We start from the raw sequence: 21,843 nt of genomic DNA, 5'->3' as shown, positions 1-21,843 counted from the left end.
TAAACATTAAAAGCTTCCCTAAACTATGAAAATGAAATATCTATATTAATGAATTATCCTGTTTTTGTTGCAAAATGATGCTAGAAAAGTCTAGTTGCTGATGTGCAGATTTGAAAAATTATATTAAAAAATCAAAGTAGGGACTTGTGGTTCAAGTTGTCCTACCAGGAAATCAATATTTACCCAAAGTTTGGATTAAAATCAGAAACATCATCTATAATAATGACATTTGAAACTGCTTATCCTTGCATGGTCTTGTTGTTTAACTTCTCAACAAATCATAAAATTTCTACTGATCTCCTGTCATTGGAAGCATGGAAACACTGTACCTTCAAACAATATCAAAAGCTAGCCTTTAAAAAAAAAAAAGACTTCAGGCTTAGACAAGCTATTTCTGCCTCTGCTTGAGTACACAGAGTATTCTGTGCATCTCAAAAGCTTATTTCCAATTAGTTTACACACTATTGCTAGCCCAGCAAATGCTAACATTTGGACTGACTCCTTCTTCTCTTTCAAGTGGAAGATAAATCAGTAATGAAGTATAAGCCTTTGTTGCCAGATTGTATCCATTTATATTCTTGATGCTCATCCTCACAAATAAAGGCCTGCCTGACATTTGTATCTGCATCTCTTGGTTAAAAGGTGGGGCATATACTTCACAGATTTGGAGGCAAGAACAAATACTATCTTTGTATGGCTGAAGAGTGGGACACAGGTGGTGCTGTGGGTTAAACCACAGAGCCTAGGGCTTGCCGATCAGAAGGTCGGCCGGCTCCCTCGGCCAATAAAGTGAGATGAGCGCCACAACTCAGAGTCGGCCACGACTGGACCTAATGGTGAAGGGTCCCTTTACCTTTATGGCTGAAGAGTACCACGTTTTCTTCTAATAATAATAGGGTATGGATGATGGCAAACTAACATATGGATGAACATCACACAACTACAGCTTTGTGGAAGTCTTACAAAGAATTTTGTCCGACCAAAAATTGCAACGGCTGGTAAAACCCTAACAAAGGATTCTCCAGGTTTTTGCAGACACTTCCACTTCTCATACCATTTTAATTATTATTTTTTTCAAATCCCCAAGTACTATTTAAGTTCCTTTGACATTGTTCTGACATTGTCATATGATCTCCACGGGCATACTTCACTAATTCTGCCTACAAGTAGTGAAAAATGTCGCTCAAAATGTGTTCTCAAAAGTGTACAGGTGCAACAGTCCAATCCTTAAAACAGATTCCCCCTCCCAAACTTACTTCTGAATCAGTTCTGTCAGGCAACTGCCCTCAGTGCCGGAGGGAGAGAGCAAAAGCCAGAGGGATTATAGAGAGCCTCCAGGGATCCGGAGAAGCAGCTCCTCTTCTGGGGAAGAGAATCAGCGTAGCACCAGTGGAGAATGGGGGCAGATGGGGGAAGCGGCGAGGCGGTCCCACGACTCCTTGCCTGGGACAAGCGGGGAAGGAAAGGGTCCCCCGCTGCCCACGCCCTCTCTGCGCAGAAGGCTTTCGCGCAGAGAGGGAAGGCGGAGACTGGGCGTCAAGGAGCTTCTTTGCTGGAAGAAGTTTAAGAAACTCCCACTCACGGATTCTGCCAGCGATTGAGTCAGCCACGGGTGAGTGGCTCTCCGGACAGATAAAGTTTACATTAGCAGCCAGCCAGGGAGAGATTTGCCTGTTTGCACACGAGCAACCCCTTGGAAACCTAACATGTTCACTATGTGCAATGCCCATCTGGCAAATTTGTGAGTGTGGCTGTGCATGTAGCAATTTGCAAGCACCACAGTAAACAGATCAGATAATTCGAAATGGCGAGGAAAACAAGGATAATGAAAAGCTTCATATGCAAAATATTGTTAAATCAGGGGTTGCCAAGCTTTCCGGGTCCATTTGCAAACTGGAGAGACTGGTGTTGGCACCGCAGGGCAAGGCACAAAATTGGCTACAAAATAATAATTATTTTAAGCCAAATTTCAGTGTGGCATGGGGCTCTGTGGGAGTCAGGGAAGGGTGGTATACTGCTGGTGACTTCCATGTTCACTTCACATAGAACTAATGTTCAAAAGTTAACTAGGAGAATCATGCAGTTGGCAGAACTTTTTCTAAGACATTTTCCTACAAGGTTTTGAGGACAGCAAATTGCTGTGATATACATGTACCACAGATGTACAAAGAAGTATGCTAAACATACGAGGAAGCAAGACACTGGAACTACAATAAATATGTTTGGGATCAGGGTTTAGATCAAAAATAAATATCCTCTTTGGAACGTCAGTGTGCCAATCTCATCCACAAGATGGAGAGTGTTATAATCCTTCAGGACTGCAATTTTATATCTCCCCCCAAAAAAGATGAGAAATAGAAATGTGTTTCTTCTTGGTGTGTTTGTGGCTAACTAACTTCCATTTTACACTGATTTATCATTCCAAGATTTATGGTGGCTACTTGGCCCCTGTTCAATTTGGCCGTGAAATAAAAATATTAGCTCCTTAAATATGAAGTGGGATGGCTGAAAGCATATTTGCCTAATGCTCAGTATGCAATACTGCCATACTGAAGTTTGAGAAATAGCATAGGCACATTAACAGAATTTAACCAGGATGGAGTAATGTGAATCAAGGAACACCCATTAGGTACTACTTAGGATGGCAACAGACCTATTTGTTTGAACTAGGCGACTTCTCCAATTATGTATAAGGTAGAACATATGTGTTTTAACATGAAAGGCCCCAAATTCAAGGAGGTCACATAGCAACTGATGGGAAAGACCTCTGCTTTAGACACTGTAAAGCCATTGCCTCTAAGAGTAGATAACCAACTGATATTACATATGGCATTTTGCTCCAAGAGGCCCAGATGACCCCTCCTTTGATGACATACCACTATACAATTTTGTTGGGATTTTGGCTTGTATGACAGAATGTTGTTGTTGTTTTACTTCCCGCTGATCTTTCATTACAGCTTTCGGTGCCTGTCACTGATGTTTTGAACTCTTTTTCACATACTTATTCTAGACCCTCCAGGTGCCCCTATTTTCAAGGGACATTCACAGATTTACAGAAGCTATCCTGGCTTCTGAATTGATCCTGGAATGTGCCACTTTTCCTTAGGACATCCCTATTTTCATCAGAGAAATGTTGGAGGGTATGTTATTGTCTTATGCAATCCTATGCATGTTTTCTCAGAAGTAAATCCCATTATGTTCAATAGGCCATACACTCAGTTAAATGTACAAAGAATCACAGCTCTGTTGCTTTTATTGAGACTGATTCCATCTTGAAAGTGAACGATAGTGACAAGAATAGAATTTAATATATTTTTTTCCTACTGAAGAAATAGTATTCGCAGGTTAGTAAATATTGCCTGACTGTGATCCTAGTTGTTGTAGAGATGTGTCACGCCTAGCTAACTGTGGTTGTAATAAAAGAAGCCCACACTTGTCTTATCATAGCCATTTACGTGAAGGATTTCCTGTCACTAGAGGTCAGCATGAGCACAACATTAGATCAGTGTATACAGTACTAATCCCACCTTTAGAAAGCTTGCAGATCCTACTCTGGAAAACCTCACTTAAGGAAAACAACTTCAGTGATCATATGTGCTATGGACAGGGCAATTTTAATATGTCTATTTAGCAACTGGATATTGTAGTGATCAGTACACCGCAACTCATAAATCGGTGCGTAATCTTATTTCAGTGCTTCAACTAGAGCAAAAGTATTTTGATCATATTTTAGGCAAATAAATAAATAAATGTGTAAGAGTGGAAGATACCATTGCTTTTAAAGCTGGCTTCATTTGTTAGCTCTAAAATTAGCAATATTGTAAAAATAAAAAGTGTGACATTTCAGGAAAATAACTTCTGAATTCACCCATCAGCTTCAGCGGCACGGATTTGACTAAAACAACATTTAGGCATGCAATGCTAAACTTTACACACACCTTTTTGTTAATTTAAATGTGAGGACCTTTGTACAGCCAACTTCTTTCTCACTATGTCTTCCTTAACTTGGAATGTTGGCTTTGGATTCCTCAGGTGGATCTATACGAACACTGATATCAGCTTGGACAACAAATTCATTTCAAAATGTTTGGCATCGTCAAAGCTGACAGCACCAGCACTAACCATCTGTTGAACAGGGAAGGCCTCGTATACAGCAGCATGCTTGCAACAAATTACTTCATACCAGATTTCTGGAACTAAAATGCCTTTTTCTGACCATACCAAGAGCCTAGAACTGTGACACAAATTGTCCCGAATGCCCATAGGAAGCTCACAAGAGAGCATGATGGAAATTGCCATTCCATTTTGCAACATCTCTGAATGTAGGGTGTTCTTTTAACTGTTAGCAATGGACAGATATGTCCTACGCTTGAACACATCTAATCCTTTCTCAGACAATGTTTTTCACTAGATAAATATTGGAGGAATTGCGTATCATCAACCAGTTTCACAAAACTGGCTTTGATGGATTTTGAGCAAGTGTAAAAAACAAGAATGTCTTCCCTCTATTAGCTGATTAAAAAATAAAATAAGTCATGCATTAAAGAACATGAGCAAAACACAGAACAAGATGGCAATTCTCAGAATCCTATAATTAGAAATAATTAGACTATTTAGTAATTTAGTTCCAAAATGCCTTGCCTATTGTTATAAACAGGTTATTGCATAGTCAGTGTGTTGTAGAGCAACCCAACAGTTCAGCCATTGTATCTTACACAGCTGCTTGGAGACGGAGGCGCCTTCATAAAAAAATAGTCAATGGCAAAAATGAAAATGTATATTCAGAACTTATTATACAGAGGGACAAATTTGTCTATGAAGACAAACAGCAGCAAGGAATAAGAGGAATGTACACATATAGCAAGGAAAATATAATGGTCTATTGTTTGGGAAAGTTATTGGACTTCTCTTCTGAAGGCTTATGATTATAAATCAGCAAAACACAGCTAATGCCATTTTTAAAAAGAATCCTATTGCCTACTCAAAGATAGCATTTACGGCATAGGGCCATAGATAGGGGACAATCAATGAGGTCCCCTCCAGTTGTTACTGGGCTCCAATCAGCCCCAGCCACCATGGCCAACAATCTAGAATGATTGTAAATGTAGTCCTGAAACATCCTGAGGTCCCTATGTTGGCTACCCTGGCATATATTATCAAAAGATGCATTTTAACAGATGGGAGACATTTCACGTTGAAGTTTCCATCTCATAGTGACACCTAGTAATCTGTGTATAATGCAACACAACACAGACAGCGGCAAAGCAAGCCTTCCTAAGCCATAGGCCATATGGGCAAAGGTTTAAAAAACAACCAAGTTGCTTCCAAAAGCACACTGGCTTTTCAACAGTGAATTCTAGTTTATTGGCTGTCATGAGCATTTTAGTTTACACCTGAACCAATTAATTGTGGTGGAATCTACACACATAATTTTTTAAAAAAATAAACCCGCTGTGAAAATGCTTTTTTAAAAAAAAGTTTTGAAAAATACATTGAAGTTGGCATGGCTCACTGTCGCCATCTAGTGTCACGTTTGTATATTGCACTTTGCAACACATTTAAAACGTTTTATTTGCAGCTGTATAGCTGAGTCCTGTTTTTCTTCTTCATACTGCAGAAGCAAGATATCAACTTAAAATGAGAATTACTACAGGCAAGCGGAGTAATGGATCTGGTTGTGGGAAACTTACAAGAGAATCCCTTCACACTGATTAATTTAGACATGAGTGGTTTCCTACGTTGCACCTGCACCTTTGCAATCCCACTCCAAAAGGTGGCAGATTCTGTAGACTGTACCATCCATGAGCAGTGCTCTCTACCTTTCCTATATTCCAGTGCCACCATTTTGAGTACAGCTGTGCAGAATTTTAAAAAACAAATAGTTTTGAACCACTTTACAATCAAAGCAGATTAACATATCACTCATTTTTTTCTCATATTAATATAAAGTACAAGTACGTGCTTTCACATGTTAATATGTGCTGCCCTTGATTCCCAGACCTTCCTTCAAGAACACCTAATCCCTGCCTGCCTAACTTCTTCCTCAAGACCATTTCCCCCATGCATTTTTTGTCCTAATCCCTCTACCACCAACCCTTGAAATGGAGTTTCCATATAACTGTGTTTTGCTCATATCAGCCCCATGTTCCCCATGACCCTCTTTCCTTTCCTTCCTTTGATGCTGGTGGCGCTGTGGGTTAAACCACAGAGCCTAGGACTTGCTGATCAGAAGGTCGGCAGTTCGAATCCCCACAATGGGGTGAGCTCCCGTTGCTTGGTCCCTGCTCCTGCCAACCTAGCAGTTCGAAAACACGTCAAAGTGCAAGTAGATAAATAGGTGGGAAGATAAACGGCGTTTCCATGCGCTGCTCTGGTTCGCCAGAAGCGGCTTAGTCATGCTGGCCACATGACCGGGAAGCTGTACGCCGGCTCCCTCGGCCAATAAAGCGAGATGAGCGTCGCAACCCCCGAGTTGGCCACGACTGGACCTAATGGTCAGGGGTCCCTTTACCTTTACCTTTACCTAAGCAGAGGTTGGGTGGTCATCTGTCATGGGTGCTCTAGTTGTGATTCCTGCATTGCAGGAGGTTGGACTAGGCAACCCTTGGGGTCCCTTCCAACTGTGTAATTCTATAATTCTATGGTTCACTTACCCTAGTTCACTGCCCTGCTCACAGTTGTGAAGACTATTCTTATGTTATGAATGGTTTGCATCGCCATTAAGAAAAAGAGGTCAGAATAGGCCAATATATATGTGGACTGTCCCTGGATCTTCTTCAAGTTCTCAAAGCTCTTAACCTAGATCAAGATTGTCATCTGAACTAACCATATGTTTAACTGATAATCAATCAGATAATCAATCAATCAATCAGCCCATCATTTGAAAAATAAGACTTGCGCAAAAATGGCAACTAGACATTCTGTTTTGGTGACTGTAACCTTGGTTTGAGGAGCCATTTGGCGCCTAGATTATATATCTGAGTTTCTAACTAAAACCATCCTGTTTAGGTAGCCTTTCTGGCCACGAAAGGCTTTTAGTTCCTGTACTGATATGTTTTGGTATTTTAGGTTTGTTGTACTGAACTGTTTTTATTGCTCTGGTGATTTCTTAAGACTACAGCTAAACCCCTGATTAACCATGCTGGTGATGTATCTGTGTGTGGTTGGATGGGGGAAGAAACAGCTCTGTCAACCTCCGCTGTCCTCCACCATGCCTCCAATGTAAAGCTCTCCCTTTCACGTTCCAAAAACGTGGTGGGTAGATTTACTGCTGCTGAAATCCCCCCCTACTGGTAGCCCATGGAAAGCTCCAAAGTTAGGCATTATGAGGGTAGACCCAGCCCAGGATCTACTGCAGGCTTCCTCAAATTCGGCCCTCCACATGTTTTTTGGCCTACAACTCCCAGGATCCCTAGCTAGCAGGACCAGTGGTCAGGGATGCTGGGATCTGTAGTCTCAAAACATCTGGAGGGCCGAGGTTGAGGAAGCCTGATCTACTGGAACTTGAGCCATCCCTACTGCTACCACTTGACAGCAATGTGCTGAATGTGAGCCTGGCCAGCATGCAAGCTCCAGGCTAGCACAACACATGGCAGGATTTTGCCTCCCAACCCAACCTCCATCCTGGTCAGTGTGAGCAATGGGGCTACAGATGCAGTGCGGCTACACTGCTCCACCCTGGAATTAAGATTGCTCTGTAGTTGTTTTTAAAGCTGTCCTGTGTCTTTTTGCATTCAGCTGCTATGGGCACTTCTCGTTGCCACCCTCCCATGTATTTTTATTTTTTTACAAGGTAGGTTCTAAATGTTTTTAATAAATAAATGCATTTTCGTGGAAATAAAGATGGTGGTTACAACTGGAGCTATCAAGAAGGCCAAAGTGGGGCACTTATTCAGTGCTGAGCGCCATACAGTGGTACCTCGGGTTACATACGCTTCAGGTTACATACGCTTCAGGTTACAGACTCCGCTAACCCAGAAATATTACCTCAGCTTAAGAACTTTGCTTCAGGATGAGAACAGAAATTGTGCTCCGGCGGTGCGGCGGCAGCAGGAGGCCCCATTAGCTAAAGTGGTGCTTCAGGTTAAGAACAGTTTCAGGTTAAGAACAGACCTCCATAATGAATTAAGTTCTTAACCCGAGGTACCACTGTATTGGTGTCAGACATTTGTCTGGCACCTCCAGATGGTAGTGCTAGGCCTGGGTGTGCCTATATTCACACATCCATCTCAATCACAATTTAAAATTTTTGCCATGAATAGTTAGGATTGCACAAAATATCTAGCTTTAGAACTTAACAGCAAGGCAAGCTTCTGTTTTTTTGTTTTTGTTTTTTAAAGAAACTGGGTGTCCCCCCTCCCAACAGAAAGAGAATAAATCCAAAGAGATGGGGGGGCAGGAAATTACTGAGCCCTTTGTAGTAACACCATTATCAGTATGAACAAAACGTTAAGACTGCGAGAACATATTAAACCATCTACTTTCTTAAACAAAGAACCAGGAAGTTGTGACAAAGCCGTACTGCAGCAATACATGGAAGAATACATCGGTTCTCCATGGCAACAGAACTACTTGGTAACTGGAGTGAGCAAAAGCAACCACAGAATACTACAAAAACAGGCATAGTCATCTATATTGCTGCACTGTAGCATGCTTTGGCACACTTCTAAGAAAAGAATGAGGAGGCTTCCCCACAAGGAAAACTGGTTTTCTATATTCACCCGTCATCAAAGAAGGAATCAATCAGCTATTTCAAATTTGTGCACCAACAAAATATTCTGTTTATTTTATTTTCCCCGCCGTGCTAAATGCCATGCAATTCCAGCACATGCAGAATAGCTTTTGCCTCGCCTCCTTGCATAAAAATAGCACTTGTTGGTTTCAGTTCTATTCTCAGCAAAACTGCTCCAGAGACTGCATCTAAGTGAGATTGCTTACAATTTTTCTGTTTAGATTTCATTGCAGGATTTCCATCAATAAGCAAAAAAAAAATAAAAATAAAAAAAAACCAATGAAGGTTCATATATAAGGAGTTGGCATTTCATTTCAGGTTTCCACCCCCACCCCACCCCCATTTTTTTAGTACTCCTGGGTTGGAAAATTCACCTAACCATAGCAATTTATCTAAATTTTATTTAAGCCAGCATAGCAAAAGTGATTATATGATCATTATCCCTTTTTGCCCACCTTGCACATTTATAGTATCATCATCTTGACATGCTCATTCATTGCAACTTAAGTACTTCCAAAAAAAACCCAGCTTTCACCCCTGCATTCTATTATAACAGCTGGTGAACCCAACATCTGGTGGGGGACAGATAGTCCTCTTGTACATTTCTGATTGCGGACTGTGGTAAGCAAGCTTCTCGGCTTGGTTTGGTTTTGGATATATTCAAGATGAACTTGCAACAAACAAGCTACACTGCATTTTTTAAAGTATCTTTTATGCTTACTATTCTACACCTCGCAACAACTGTAATGGTTTCATAAGCACTGGTAAGTCATTCATTTTAAAGTAAAGGGATCTGTGTCTTTGGTACACCGGGGAAGGGAACCTGTGGTAATGTTTCATGCCAACTCCTGTGAGCCCCAACTAACATGGTTAATGGTGAGGAATGAAAGCAGTAACATCTGGAAGGCCACATGAGTGTTCGTGCTCAGGTCAAGTGCAGTGTGGGCCATATATCTTGAGTGTCACCATCGCTTCATGAGAATCAAGAGTGTTCAAGAAAACACACCCAGCACGTCTCTGCAGCTGTGTGTTGAAAGGGAGGAATTGATAGTGGTGGTGGGCAACTGTCTTTGAGGGAAGCTTTATTCATCTTCACACTGAGGAACTCCTGATCAACTTCTGAGGAACACTAAGATTCCTTGGAACCATTTGAAAACTACTTAGCTGGGGTAGATTAGTTTGTTTCAGCTAACTGTGCCTGGGCTGCTTTGCTTTTGATCCTTGCGCAAGGATGAAGAACAACAGCGGGAGCTCTTTTCTGCTCAAAGACTCTTCTGCTGGCTGCAACTGTATTCGGTGGTTTCCCTCCCCTCCTTTGCTTTGCTTTTGGGGATGACTGCTGTTTCCAGGGCTGCCATCAACAGTCTGCCTTGCATTTATTTGAGAGCTGCTTGGGCCAGAGGCTGGTGTGGAAAGGGCAGGAGTAGAAACACTTTGAAGCTGGAAGCTGAGTTTATTTGTCTTGCTCCTGTCACCCTGCAGGTAGGTAGGTAGGTAGGTAGGTATTCATGTATGTATGTATCTGAGAGCTGCTTGAGGAAGAGGTGAGAGCCAAAGGGCTCTTGTTATGTAGATCTTTACCTGGGGTATGGGGCCTGTGATAAGAATCTGAGGAACCTGATGCTTTGACACTGAGCTCTGCAGTTCTAGCTCAAAATAGTTTTGATCTTGAATCTATGGCACAACCAGCTCTGTGTCCTCAAGATGAAAGAGGTTTGGGTAACCTAAACATCCTGCTGTGGTCCCACAGGATTGGAGGAGGGGAGTGACCTAGTTGATCTTCTTAAACAGTCTGTGCCATTAGCTATTATGTTTATACACTATTAACCATTGTAATTTATGGAGGCAATTGAATAGCAAGAGATAGATTGCCATTAAGAAAGTTTAGCTTTTTAAAAAGAAAAAAGAAAAGTTGTTTGACATCTAGGAGAAAGATGGACATGTAAATAATTTGTAGGAGCCATTTCCAAATTTCACCCTCTTTCTTACTGAGCTCAGGCAAAGGTAACCCATAACAGAGCTGCCATTTATTGACCTTAACAAATGCTTATAAAGGAAAAAAACCACACTGTTATTTCACCATGATATTATTGGGAATCCTTCCAATGATTTCAGTGGCAGTTTAATGGTCAGAGGCTTGACCCCTGTATAATACAAAGTACCCACATCAGACCCTTGGGGTGATTATACTATTTATATAGGATTACTCAGCTGTAATGATCTCCTGTGCAGTCAAAACCAAATAGATGTACCTTTCCCTGTTTATTTCTTTTGTAACATAAAAACCCTTAGTAAAAACTATTTTCTTTAAAAAAAACAATCAAAATAATACAGGCTATGAACAAAATGGCAAACATCAAATGCTACAAAAATGTCACACTTTCAGAAATATAAACAGAATCAATTTTCCTAAACCTAGTATCAAAGTAGTAGACACTATTTGGGTTGAAGAACAGGTCAATATTCTCAGGCAAAATTATCAACATGTTAAGCACCAGAATTCTAATTACCCAATGAGGTCTTTTGTTTTTCAAAATGAAGTGTTATTCATTACCTCCTAATCCAGGTCTCAGACGATTATCATAACCATCCAGAAGCCTATCTAGAATTCTTGTAAAGATGGTGATGTTATTTTTTGCTTCATCTTCATTGGGGTCAACCGATGCTGATCTAAACAGACATTTAAAAAAAAATATGTTAAATATGTTCTATGTACATTTACTACACTGTTAGTATTGATTAGCTTTGAATATTCTGTATATGCATTTAATACAAATTATTTGAAGATGCCACCTTTTTCTTAGCGAATAATCAGCATTCTTTAGCTTTTCATTTTTAGGACCCAACTTTAGCCACCACACTTCATCATGTGAGCAATGTTAATATTTACCACTTCCCTTTTCTTATTCATTCACCATGTCCTTCTCTGTTTTATGTATGCTTGCTTCCTCAGCCAAGCCTATCCAAAATTTTCCTACTAGATAGTTAAATCCCCACCCCAGCTGGGTATGCTTTTTATCTTTCTTCCAATTTCTTCTCTGGCAATCAAAGAAAATAAAGTGGCTGACCACTGTTGGAGACAGAATACCAGACAACTTGGACCCTTGGTATGATCTAGCAAGGCAACGTGTGTGTGTGTGTGTGTGTGTGTGTGTGTGTGTGTGTTTAAAAAACTTAAAACAAATGAAAATAGTGGCAAAATCACTGGTGCAACCCATATTACTTTTGTCCACTTCCTTACAACTTCTCTGAGGATTGATTACAAGCCAACACTTGAAATAAGTGCCGCAAACAAGAGATGCATCCAGTTGTATTTACCTGCAATACCAGAAGCACAGAGTAAGGTGAAACCTGTAACAGCAAACTCAAGAGTAGATCTTTGTCCACTAAGCCCAATACACCATGGAGCACAGGAAGTTGCCTTATATGGAGTCAGGTCATTGGTATCTAGCTCAATGGTGTCTGCCCTGACTGGGGATTCTGCCACCCCAATCTAGAGATACGTCCAGGGATTCAACCTGAGACCTTCTGCATAAAGTAGATGCTCTACTACTAAGCCACAGCTCTTCTGATAAAAGTTCAGGTCCTTCCAAGAATTGGATCACTGTCGGTCAGGACCTCCTGCTACCCACTTCCTTTTCCAAGAAACCTTGTAGCAAAGCAGGGAACGAACACTGGAAAGAATTGGCTGGTAGGGACCTTATAGGACTCATAGGCCTTGATGCATTCACTGAGTGACAAGGCCTCGGAAACAACAATTCATATGCATCCCAATGACACAGGTTGCAAACTGTAAGGTCTTTGCCATTGACACCTGCTACTGGTGCTCCTTCACAAGGCAATGGAGAAATATAAATATATTTGGGAAAGCGGGGCGGACCAGCAGGTAATATTTACATGCTTATTTTTCTATTAAAAAAATAAAGCAGAACTGCAATGAAACTGGGGCACATACTACGTTTGTTGATGAGAAAGACATAAAAGACTGGAATTTTGGAAAAGACTGGAAAATTCTGGTTTTCTTCATTATGGTTAAATACAATTGTACCGTTAAATACAAATAAACAAAATACTGCATCTATTTCTTTATAATGAACACTTGCATGGGAAGGAATATCAGAATGTGAAAGGCATGGTTTTCATCCTGGACTACCTTTGCCATCTTCTGAGAAGGCATTCTGACTATGCTTTCACTCAGTGACCATGTAGCACACAAAACATGGAGAGAAGCTGTCGTGATAAAACTGGCTTCTGATGTTTGTAAATCATGGGTAGTTGCAACGAGACAGAAAAGCAGCAAACCACAAGAGAGTCTAAAATATGTATGGATCTTAAAACGAATCCTGTTAAATTATGGTAGCAGTAGTGGTAAAAGTATTAATTCAACGGATTTCCAGGCTGATAAACATTGGGGGCAAAGAAGAAGAAAAAGCTTAAAATTCAGTTTTGAAGATGCCAAGGAGAAAAAAAGGAATGAAAAGTAATCTGATCCCCCTTCACCCCATTCTGAAAATCAGCAGCAAACACAGTGACTTTCTTCATTTGTTGTCCACTTAAGACTGGTGCTGAAAAGCGAATGTCTCTTAAACTGGGAAAATCCAAACCAAGGCCTTGTAGTATTTCTTTGGACGTCAGTTCTGCTCCCTGTACGGATCTTTCCCATGAACCTTACAGTAACAACCAAATTTTTGCTTGAAATTTATGATGCTTGGATACAAGTTCCAAGTATTCAGCTAGCATAAAAAGAATATGATATACATTGTCTTTCCCCAACAATCTACAGTTATTTATGACATTTGGTTTTTTGAATGCATGATTAAGGCTATCCTCCTTCTGAGGCAATTTCTGTAATGTGAGCACAGTCTGAACTAAAACAAAGTAAATAATCAAGTAAAACAATACTACTTTTATATGGATAAAACATTATTGAGAAATTGAGAAAATAGGAATATTCAACAACATGGACAAATCATTTAAATGTTTATGGGTTGTAGTTTTTTGCAGTTTGTGGTATTTCAGGACCCTTCACTTACAAGTAATTATTTGACTTTAGTATTTCACATGTGAGCTGTCAATAAGATTCAAGGTACTATTGTTAGTACTTGAATGTTGTATACAAGCAGATATTTTTACCAGTATTAAAGAAATACTAGTTTTGTAAGCAAATTATTAGATAAAAACTAACACTGATAATCCTATTAGAGTCTAATCCTGAAAATTGTAGAAGAATGTAGCAGTCTTTGGGTACACATGTTGACTCCTTGGCAGCAATGAGACTTACTCACTTGAGTAAAAGGACCAGGCCCACTGTGTCTTAACTAATACTGCAGCATCCTTGCTGGCTAGATAAACCGAAAACATCAAAACCTAAAAGCAGCATTTAATTCTAGCCACTGAAATATATTGCCACTACTTGGCTAAAATTGGATGCATTGCTTTTCACTATCAGATGAGTTTCTTATGATTTTGGGGAAAATAAAATACAGAAATATGTTATAGTCAGAATGCTACTGCAGCCCAAGCTGTGATCTATGAGCAAAATGAAGTTAGAAATCATCATTAATTGGATGCATAGAGGTGCCAGGTAAAACCAAACCTAAGCATGCATTTTAAGTTGCCTTTTATAATGCCATCATTTCAGATATATAGTTTATTAAGCAACATCAAAAGTTGATTAATGAATCAGGTTATTGTTTTATTTTATGGGATTGTGGAATTGTATACTATCTCCACCTAGAGGATTAAAGATTAAATGTCTCCATGTTCTGTTATGTTGACCAAAAATACTCCCCATTCCAACCCACGTCCACATGCAAAATATCCCATTATCTTCAGTGTTTTGGTTTCTTTCCTGTTCCTTATTCTCCATGAGGACTGGCGTGATATAACTAGAGTGACACAATGACTCCAGAAAACATTGCATAGCTTCAAAGGCTGCACAGAAAGATCGTACAGTGATCTTCTTTCCAGAGGCAATCACGAAACTGTCATTTGGTTTTTAGAAAGACCTGTTTGACACAAGTTATTAACATTTCAACAACCTCAGGACTTCCTCCTTTACTTCACCTGTGCTGCGTACCAACTGATCTTATATTTAAAGAACAGCTTTCTTGCCCATACCCCAGTGTACATGAGCGGTGCTAACTAGCAGCAAACAAGGCAATCTCTGTTGCTGTTGATCAAGGAGCCGAACCTCCTCTCACCTTGCAGAGAAGCACGCCAACAAAACGAGAACCAACTGCATCATGTAGAACATCAGTTTCCTCTTCATAGCTGCTTCCTTTCCTCTTCCTAACGATGTAAGAGGAGGAAGAGAGAGAGAGAAAAAAACACTTGGCTTTGAATCAGTTTCCAACCAAGCGATGCCTTCAATTCAAACCAACAAAAAGATGCCACTTCGATGAAGACTTTGGACCCATGGGTCGCTGAAACACTCCCCCACTTAAAAAACAACAACCACCCCACACTAACAAGTTATTACATCTCCGTCCTCCTCCCAGATCATGTGTTGTTCTACATGCAGTGCATAATCAAAACTGACATATGAGCAGATGCAGCAAACGTTGCTTTTCCTCCTCACTCCCATGCAATAGAAAGAAATCCAAGACTTCCCCCTATCTTTTTCTTATATATTAAAAAAGTCCATCAGTAATTCCTTGGTTGGTTTCGCTACATCTCCAAGCAAAAAATTTTTAGGAAGATGTGTCAGGTGGGGGTTGGAGAGAGGCATTTGCAAAGGGGTTCACTGACACTGCCGTGAACCGAGGCAGCCCAGCTCTTTCCGAATGCTGAACATGTTTGACAGCTGCTTAAAGATAATAACTGCCACAGCCACGGAGATAGATGTCCAGAGCGAGAATTCATAGAGAGGCGGAATTCGCAAACAACAACGAAAACAGTCACGGCGCAGCGCAAAGTTGCAGAAGCCTCCCCCCCCCCCAGCTTCCAAATGTCTCACTCAAATAGGCTGAAGGGGGAAGGAAAGGTTCAAAGCCAAAACATCCTCTTAACCCCCCCCCCCGCTCCCAATGCAAACCACCCATAAACACACATCTCCTTTTCATTCTGGTACATACCCCTGGAAACCACTCACTCTCCACTCATTCCAAGGGAGGGGAGGGAGAGGGACAGAGAGAAGAAGGGAGGGAGAGCAAGTAGGGAGCCTACCTTGGGAGCACCAGGAGGCGCTCAAAGGAGCAGCCAAAACATAAAGGATAATAATAATATTAATAGGGACTTGGCGAGCTTGAGGAGGGAGTCCTCCCTAGCGAGGCTCCGGAGAGGGGGGGGGGGAGCTCAAGAAGAAGGAAACTTGGCAGAGGGAGGGGGAGGCTTCCAGACGACTGCAGCAGCCCCTGCGAAGAGAAGCGGACCCAGAGCGGCGGTGTGTTTGCGTGTGCGTGTGTGTGTGTGTGTGCATGTGCGCGCGCGCGCAAAGCAGGCGAGCAGTAGCCCGAGGCGGGCGTAGAGCAGCAGCAGCAGTCAGTCAGTCAGTCAGTCAGTCAGTCCGGGTATATGGGTATGTCTCTCTCTCTCTCTCTCTCTCTCTCTCTGCGTGTGTGCGACCGCGTGAGTGTGTGTGAGGGAGTGAGGGGGAGCGCGCCCAACGCGAGCTCGCGCAGGCAGCGGATGCAGCTGGCACGCGCCCCCGGGGGCTCCAGCGAGGAAAGGCGGGAGGAGCAGGGTGCGTGGCGTGGGGGGGACGGGGACAGTGAGGGGGCGGAGCCGCAGAGAGAGGGAGAGACACCGTGAGGGGAAAGAGCCGTTTGTGGTCCACCGGCGCCGCCGCTGCTGCTGCTGCAGCTGGAGCACCGCGGGGCAGAAGGAGCCCCGAGGCACCCCGGGAGCGGGGCGTCGGCTCGGCCGGGCCCTAACGCAAGGCGTCGTGTCGCCCCCCCCCCCCCGCCTTCCTCCTTGCCTAGCAACCGGGCGGCGGTGGAGTCGCCGTCTGGCGGGGCTTTTTTGGGGGGGGGGTCTTTTTTGGTTGTGAGGGTGAGGTAGACGGCTCCGCGGCGTGCGTGGTTCTAGCTCGCGTGGCAGCGGCCCGGCCTGAGGCGAGCGTCGTCTCCCCGTGAGGGAGGAAGCAGCCGGCGCCGTTCCCACCCCCACTCCTCCTCATTTAGCTCGTGGCAAAGCGGGCAGAGACAGCGGGGTTAACCGCCCGGGGGGGGGGAGATGGGGAGGCCTGTGGGGAGAGTTGCGCTCCCCACCGCTGCCCAATTGCAGCTGCTCGCCCCGCACCCCCAGCCCCCTTGGCGCTTGCTCGGCTGCTTCCTCGCGCATCCCTTTTCTGGCTGATCTATCCAGACAGGTTACTGCAATCCCGGCCGGCCGCTCACACACCCAAGAAACGTGCTCTTCCCAGAAGTTTGCATCGGCACGAGATTTGGGGCGGGTGGCGGGAAGCAGGGGGGGAGAAGGTGGCTGCGGGGGGAGGGGGACGTCCCTCTCCGTGCCTGCTTTGCACTAGCAGCAGTTGCTGGAAATGTTGGAGAATAGATGGGCTGGAGGAGGAGGAGGAGGCGGCGGCTGGGGCTGTTGCTTAATTTAGCCTTTCACTTGTCAGATCCATGTGCACCAGAGAAGCTGTTTCAGGCTCTCTGGGTCTCCGCCACCCTGTTCTCCTCTGCTTTGCCTCTCTTTGATCTCGCTCCTCTGGAGTCTCGGTGGTTTTTTTTGGTTTTTTTCCCCCAGGTGATGAAATGCAAACGAGGGGAAAGTGGGTCTTGCTTGCAGCAATGTAGACTGGCATTCATAAGGTGCACTCAGAAAGGGGGGTGAGCAAAGTATAGAAAGAGCTGCTTCCATTGCCTCTGTCATTCATCCCCCCAACAGCATAACAGGAAGCTGAAAAACATGCTGGTGATGAGAGAACAGAAGACTTTAAAAAATAGAAGTATTTCCCCATAAAAAAACAGGTCATTATGCTGTTGATTCTTCATCAATCTAGTAAACCATGAACATTGTATAAAATGTTGCACCCCACCACAATCTCTGAGTGGTGCAGGATTCCAGGGGTTCCAGATGCACTTTACCCAGGGTTTGTGCTTCCTTTTGGAAATGTGGCACAGTGGAGACTGTGGTGTCTTTATGAATCATGGTTTATTTACACATACAGTGGAACCTCGGGTTGCGGACATAATCTGTGACGGAGGAACGTCCGCAACCCGTAGCATTCGAAAGCTGAAGCGCCGTGTCTGCACAAGCACCGGAATGATTTGGCACTTCTGCGCATGTGCGAAGCATGATCTAGCACTGCTGCGCATGCACAAGCGGCAAAACCCAGAAGTAACCCGTTCCAGTACTTCCGGGTTTCCCACGGTCCGCAACCTGAAAACACATAACCTGAAGTGGGCGTAACATGAGGTATGATTGTATATACAACTTATGATGGAGGGGTTCACAGCATTAACACCCAAAAAGGGTCTTGCTTATCCAATAGTTGCAGTCTTGAATCCAAACAGAAATCAGCCATTGTACCCTTGACCTTCTATTCCAGCTTACTCCCTTTTACAGCCTGCAGCTTTTTGCTTTCAGCTTCTACCTGACACCAGCAAAAACTCCAAGGACTCTCAGCTTTTGTCTTTCTAACTAACTAAACAGGTGGAGGGAGATGCCCCTCCTATTTGTCCAGTCACAGAGCCCCTCTCATGTAGCTTTCTTAATGGGCCATTACCTTCCTTTTGTCTTCTTAATGGACCATCTCCCATGCCATTACCTCTTCAAAAAACTGGCCTGGCTTATATTTTAACCTTTGCTGAATCCAGGGGTTCAGTGTTTGGTACCCAGAAACTCATAACGGGGGAGTCTAAAACTCATAACACAGGGGAGTCTAGCAAACACAAATTCATAATAAAATATCCCCTTAGCTTTTAAACTTGGATGCAATCCCCTCAACGCCTTTAAGTCAAGAGCAACAAATTTGGATGCAGCAGGAATTAATTATTATTAATGCTCCTTAGCTTTTGTGTTAGGTGTTCCTATTCCAGAAGCCTCAAAGCCAAGGATAGGGAATTGGGAGCTCTTGGTAGTAAAAGAGAGCACATTATTATAAAGTGTGTATATCAGAAACTGAGTATACAGCTGTGCCTCGATATGAAATCTATTGAAAGAAGTGTGAAGTGCATATTAAAGGAAGTATAGCTCTGTGTGTCAAAGGGTATGTGGAATCCCATAAAAGGGAACAAATACCATCATGTGATCTTCGTGGGTGGAAATACTAAGCCTAAAAAATAATATAGTACTGGAAACATATTATTGCCCCCTAACCCAATCTCTCAAGGTGGTGTCACTGTGGAGAAACATATTAGGGAGGTAACTAAATAAGAAATGATGGGTGGCTTCAATTACCCACATGTTGGGTAAATGTTCATTCAAAATCCACATTTTTCCTCCTCCAAGGGAGCATTTCTAAAATGCATTAACTTGAGCTCTTGAGTCAATGTATAAACAGAAATCCAGCTGTATAAACAAGTGCTCAAAGCCCTCTCCTTTATCAGTCCGTGACGGCAATGGATGACCTTGCCAGTTCCATGGAGCAGGGATGGCACGTCTGGGTCTTATCTTACATCCTGACCACAAAAAGACGCACAGACCTTGTCAGGTCTGACAAGAGACCCGGGAACGGTGCCAGGAGTGTTCTTAGAGTTGGTGACCTCCTGCCCCAAGATAAGAGTATAGGAACAGGAGCAACCTTTTATGATCAAGAGTACCGGAACAGGAATATCTGTTTATGGTCATGGATGTCAACTTACGTGTATGAGCTGACGTGGTTGGATTCCTGGGGAAGGGGGGAGAGGGTGCCTGGAGGATATATATACTGCATGAAATTTCTCATTTCTTTGGACTTGCTGTGGACTGACCATGCAAGTGCCTTCTGCTATCCGGAGAGCAGAATAAACTCTTTCTCTGAATCAACCTCGGTGTCATTTGACTTCCTTCCTCCCTCCCGGGAGCAACACAGACCCCACCAGTCGGTAAAGTCTAATAAGGCTACAGTATGAGTGCTCCATAGAACAGTGACTTATGGAACTAATGAAAGGAAGAGATATTCCTTGACATAATCTTAACTACAACCAGGGTCTGGTACTGAAATGTACATGTAACCAGTTACTTAGGAATGATGAGCATAGTACTGTCAAGTTCAACATATATGTAAATGGAAAATAATCCAGGAACTCTAGCATTAAAAAATGCTTAAAAAAATTAAAAGAGGAAACACCAGCTTCTTTTTTGGCTGAGATGTTAGTGTTTATTAAAGCAAACATTTGATAGAGTTGGCCAACAAGCTTTCAAACTTCACAGAACTGTTCACGGAGAGGCAGGTTGGGGGGAAAGGCTCTGTGCTGCTCAAAGATTTACTACCCGCCACTGATTCCAATAAAACATTATTTGAATTACATTGGATTCCTTTTGTCTTTTGCATTGACTCCTATCTTATTATTATATCTGTATGCTGCTGTGATTATGATTATAGTTTAGAATTCTAATTCTTCCCCCCCCCCCTTCTGTTTAAGAACAGTTTAAGGCTTTCCATATCAAAGAAAAGGTCTTTAATATGAAGGAACAGTTGAAAGGAAGGAGACTGAAAGTGTTAGGATACTTAAATCTCTTCAGAATGGTTGAAGGCTATTTAAACAGTATTAGAAAAGGTTAAACAAAATCAGTAAAGATTAAACATAGGATGTTAGCAAGTCTTGCCCAGATGAAGAAAATCAAAAGGGGCACAATCTCTGGCAAAAAAAGGTGTAAATAAATGTTAAAGGAAGCAAAATAGAATTTGTGGAGCACTTTACCAAAAACATTAACAAAAGCAATAAAATGTTTTATATATGAAGCAGAAAATCGGTGGGGTAGGTGCAAAGTAGTACCATTATGTGAAATGTGGTGAGATGAAAAGGGATAGGGAGATTGCAGAGAAGCTGGATCATTATTTTTTTGCCTGAAAAAAGCTTGAAAGATACATACACTTGGAACAGAGATGTCACCAAGTTTCATAATTTTTTGACTTAGAATAAGAAACTCAGTGATTTGTAATGTTTACCTTAAAAACAAGATGGATTATTATGCCCCTAGAGCTCTTTACAATGAGCTGGAGAAGAACTCCCACACATACACTCACCCTCTTAACCTGGCTGGTATTCTCCAGCTCATTCTTCCCCAGTTTAGATCTCTGATCCCTGGAATACTGTTACAACCATGACTCAGTTGCATTGCACCGAGCAGTATTGGATTTTCATCAGTGCCAATATTATGAACCAGAAGAGAATCCTCAGGAGTCAATGAGCTGCTTTTCTGAATACTCACTGGAACAGCTTGTAAATACGGAGCCAGTTCTGAGCAGGGCTGAGGAAAGCGCCTGTCCATAGAGGGAAGCAAACATTGAAGTTGATTAAGGCGCTGTGTTGGGGCAGGGGCTATTCAATCTATTCATAATGGTCTGGAGTCAGGAGTAACTTAGCCAAATTTGAAGATGATAGCAAATTGCTCAAAACGGGAACCCCAAGCAGAACTGGATTGTATGGGCAACAAAATGGCAAATGAGATTGGGTTGTAACTAGATGCAAAGAGATTCATAGTGAAATGTTAAAAACATCAGCTTCACATATAAGTGGAAGGGGTCTGAACTAAGGCAAGATGGTTTGAACATATAGCACCGATCCTGGCCCAACTGCAATGGCAGCCAATTAGTTTCTGGGCCCAGTTCAAAGGGCTGGTTTTGACCTATAAAGCCTTAAACAGCTCAGTACTGCAATACACCAAGAATGGCCTCTCCTCATATGAACTGACATGGACCTTGGAATCATCATTTGAGGCCCTTCTTCACATGCCTCCTTTGTAGGAGGTCCAGAGGGTGGCTCCCTGCTTGTGGAAAGCACTCCCCAGTGAGGCTCACCTGATGCCTTCATTGCATATCTTTAGGCACCAGATGAAACTGTTTCTCTATAACCAGGTCTTTTAGAAGTGGGTGGGATATTTTTAATGTATTTCTCTTTCCTCTTGGTTTTAATGTACCTAGGTGGAGTTTAATTTACCTAAGTGGATTGACCTGGGCAGGATAAAGCAACTAACAAACTTAATAAGAAGAACGGCAACTGAATTATCTTTTTTTT

General features: G+C 42.5%; 1 protein-coding gene across 4 annotated transcripts in view; it reads right to left on the bottom strand.

Annotated features, from left to right (window-relative positions):
- GABRA2 (gamma-aminobutyric acid type A receptor subunit alpha2) overlaps nucleotides 1-16,386 on the bottom strand; it is a 74,790-nt gene extending 58,404 nt beyond the window's left edge. Inside the window, exons 1-3 of one of the 4 annotated variants that reach the window (XM_081020111.1) lie at nucleotides 15,899-16,386; nucleotides 14,935-15,022; nucleotides 11,286-11,401 (exon numbers count right to left, since the gene is read on the bottom strand). In XM_081020111.1, the coding sequence (XP_080876237.1) occupies nucleotides 11,286-11,401; nucleotides 14,935-15,002 (184 nt within the window). In that variant the 5' untranslated portion in view covers nucleotides 15,003-15,022; nucleotides 15,899-16,386. Of the gene's footprint in view, nucleotides 1-11,285; nucleotides 11,402-14,934; nucleotides 15,667-15,807; nucleotides 15,827-15,898 lie in introns of those variants that run through there. The other 3 variants (XM_081020112.1, XM_081020113.1, XM_081020110.1) reach the window with 3 other exon arrangements.
- Nucleotides 16,387-21,843: the final 5,457 nt, after the last annotated feature.

Source organism: Podarcis pityusensis (genome assembly GCF_964106645.2).
Source record: "Podarcis pityusensis genome assembly, chromosome: 9".
NCBI lineage: Eukaryota > Metazoa > Chordata > Lepidosauria > Squamata > Lacertidae > Podarcis > Podarcis pityusensis.
This window is presented reverse-complemented; position numbering and strand designations above follow the sequence as displayed.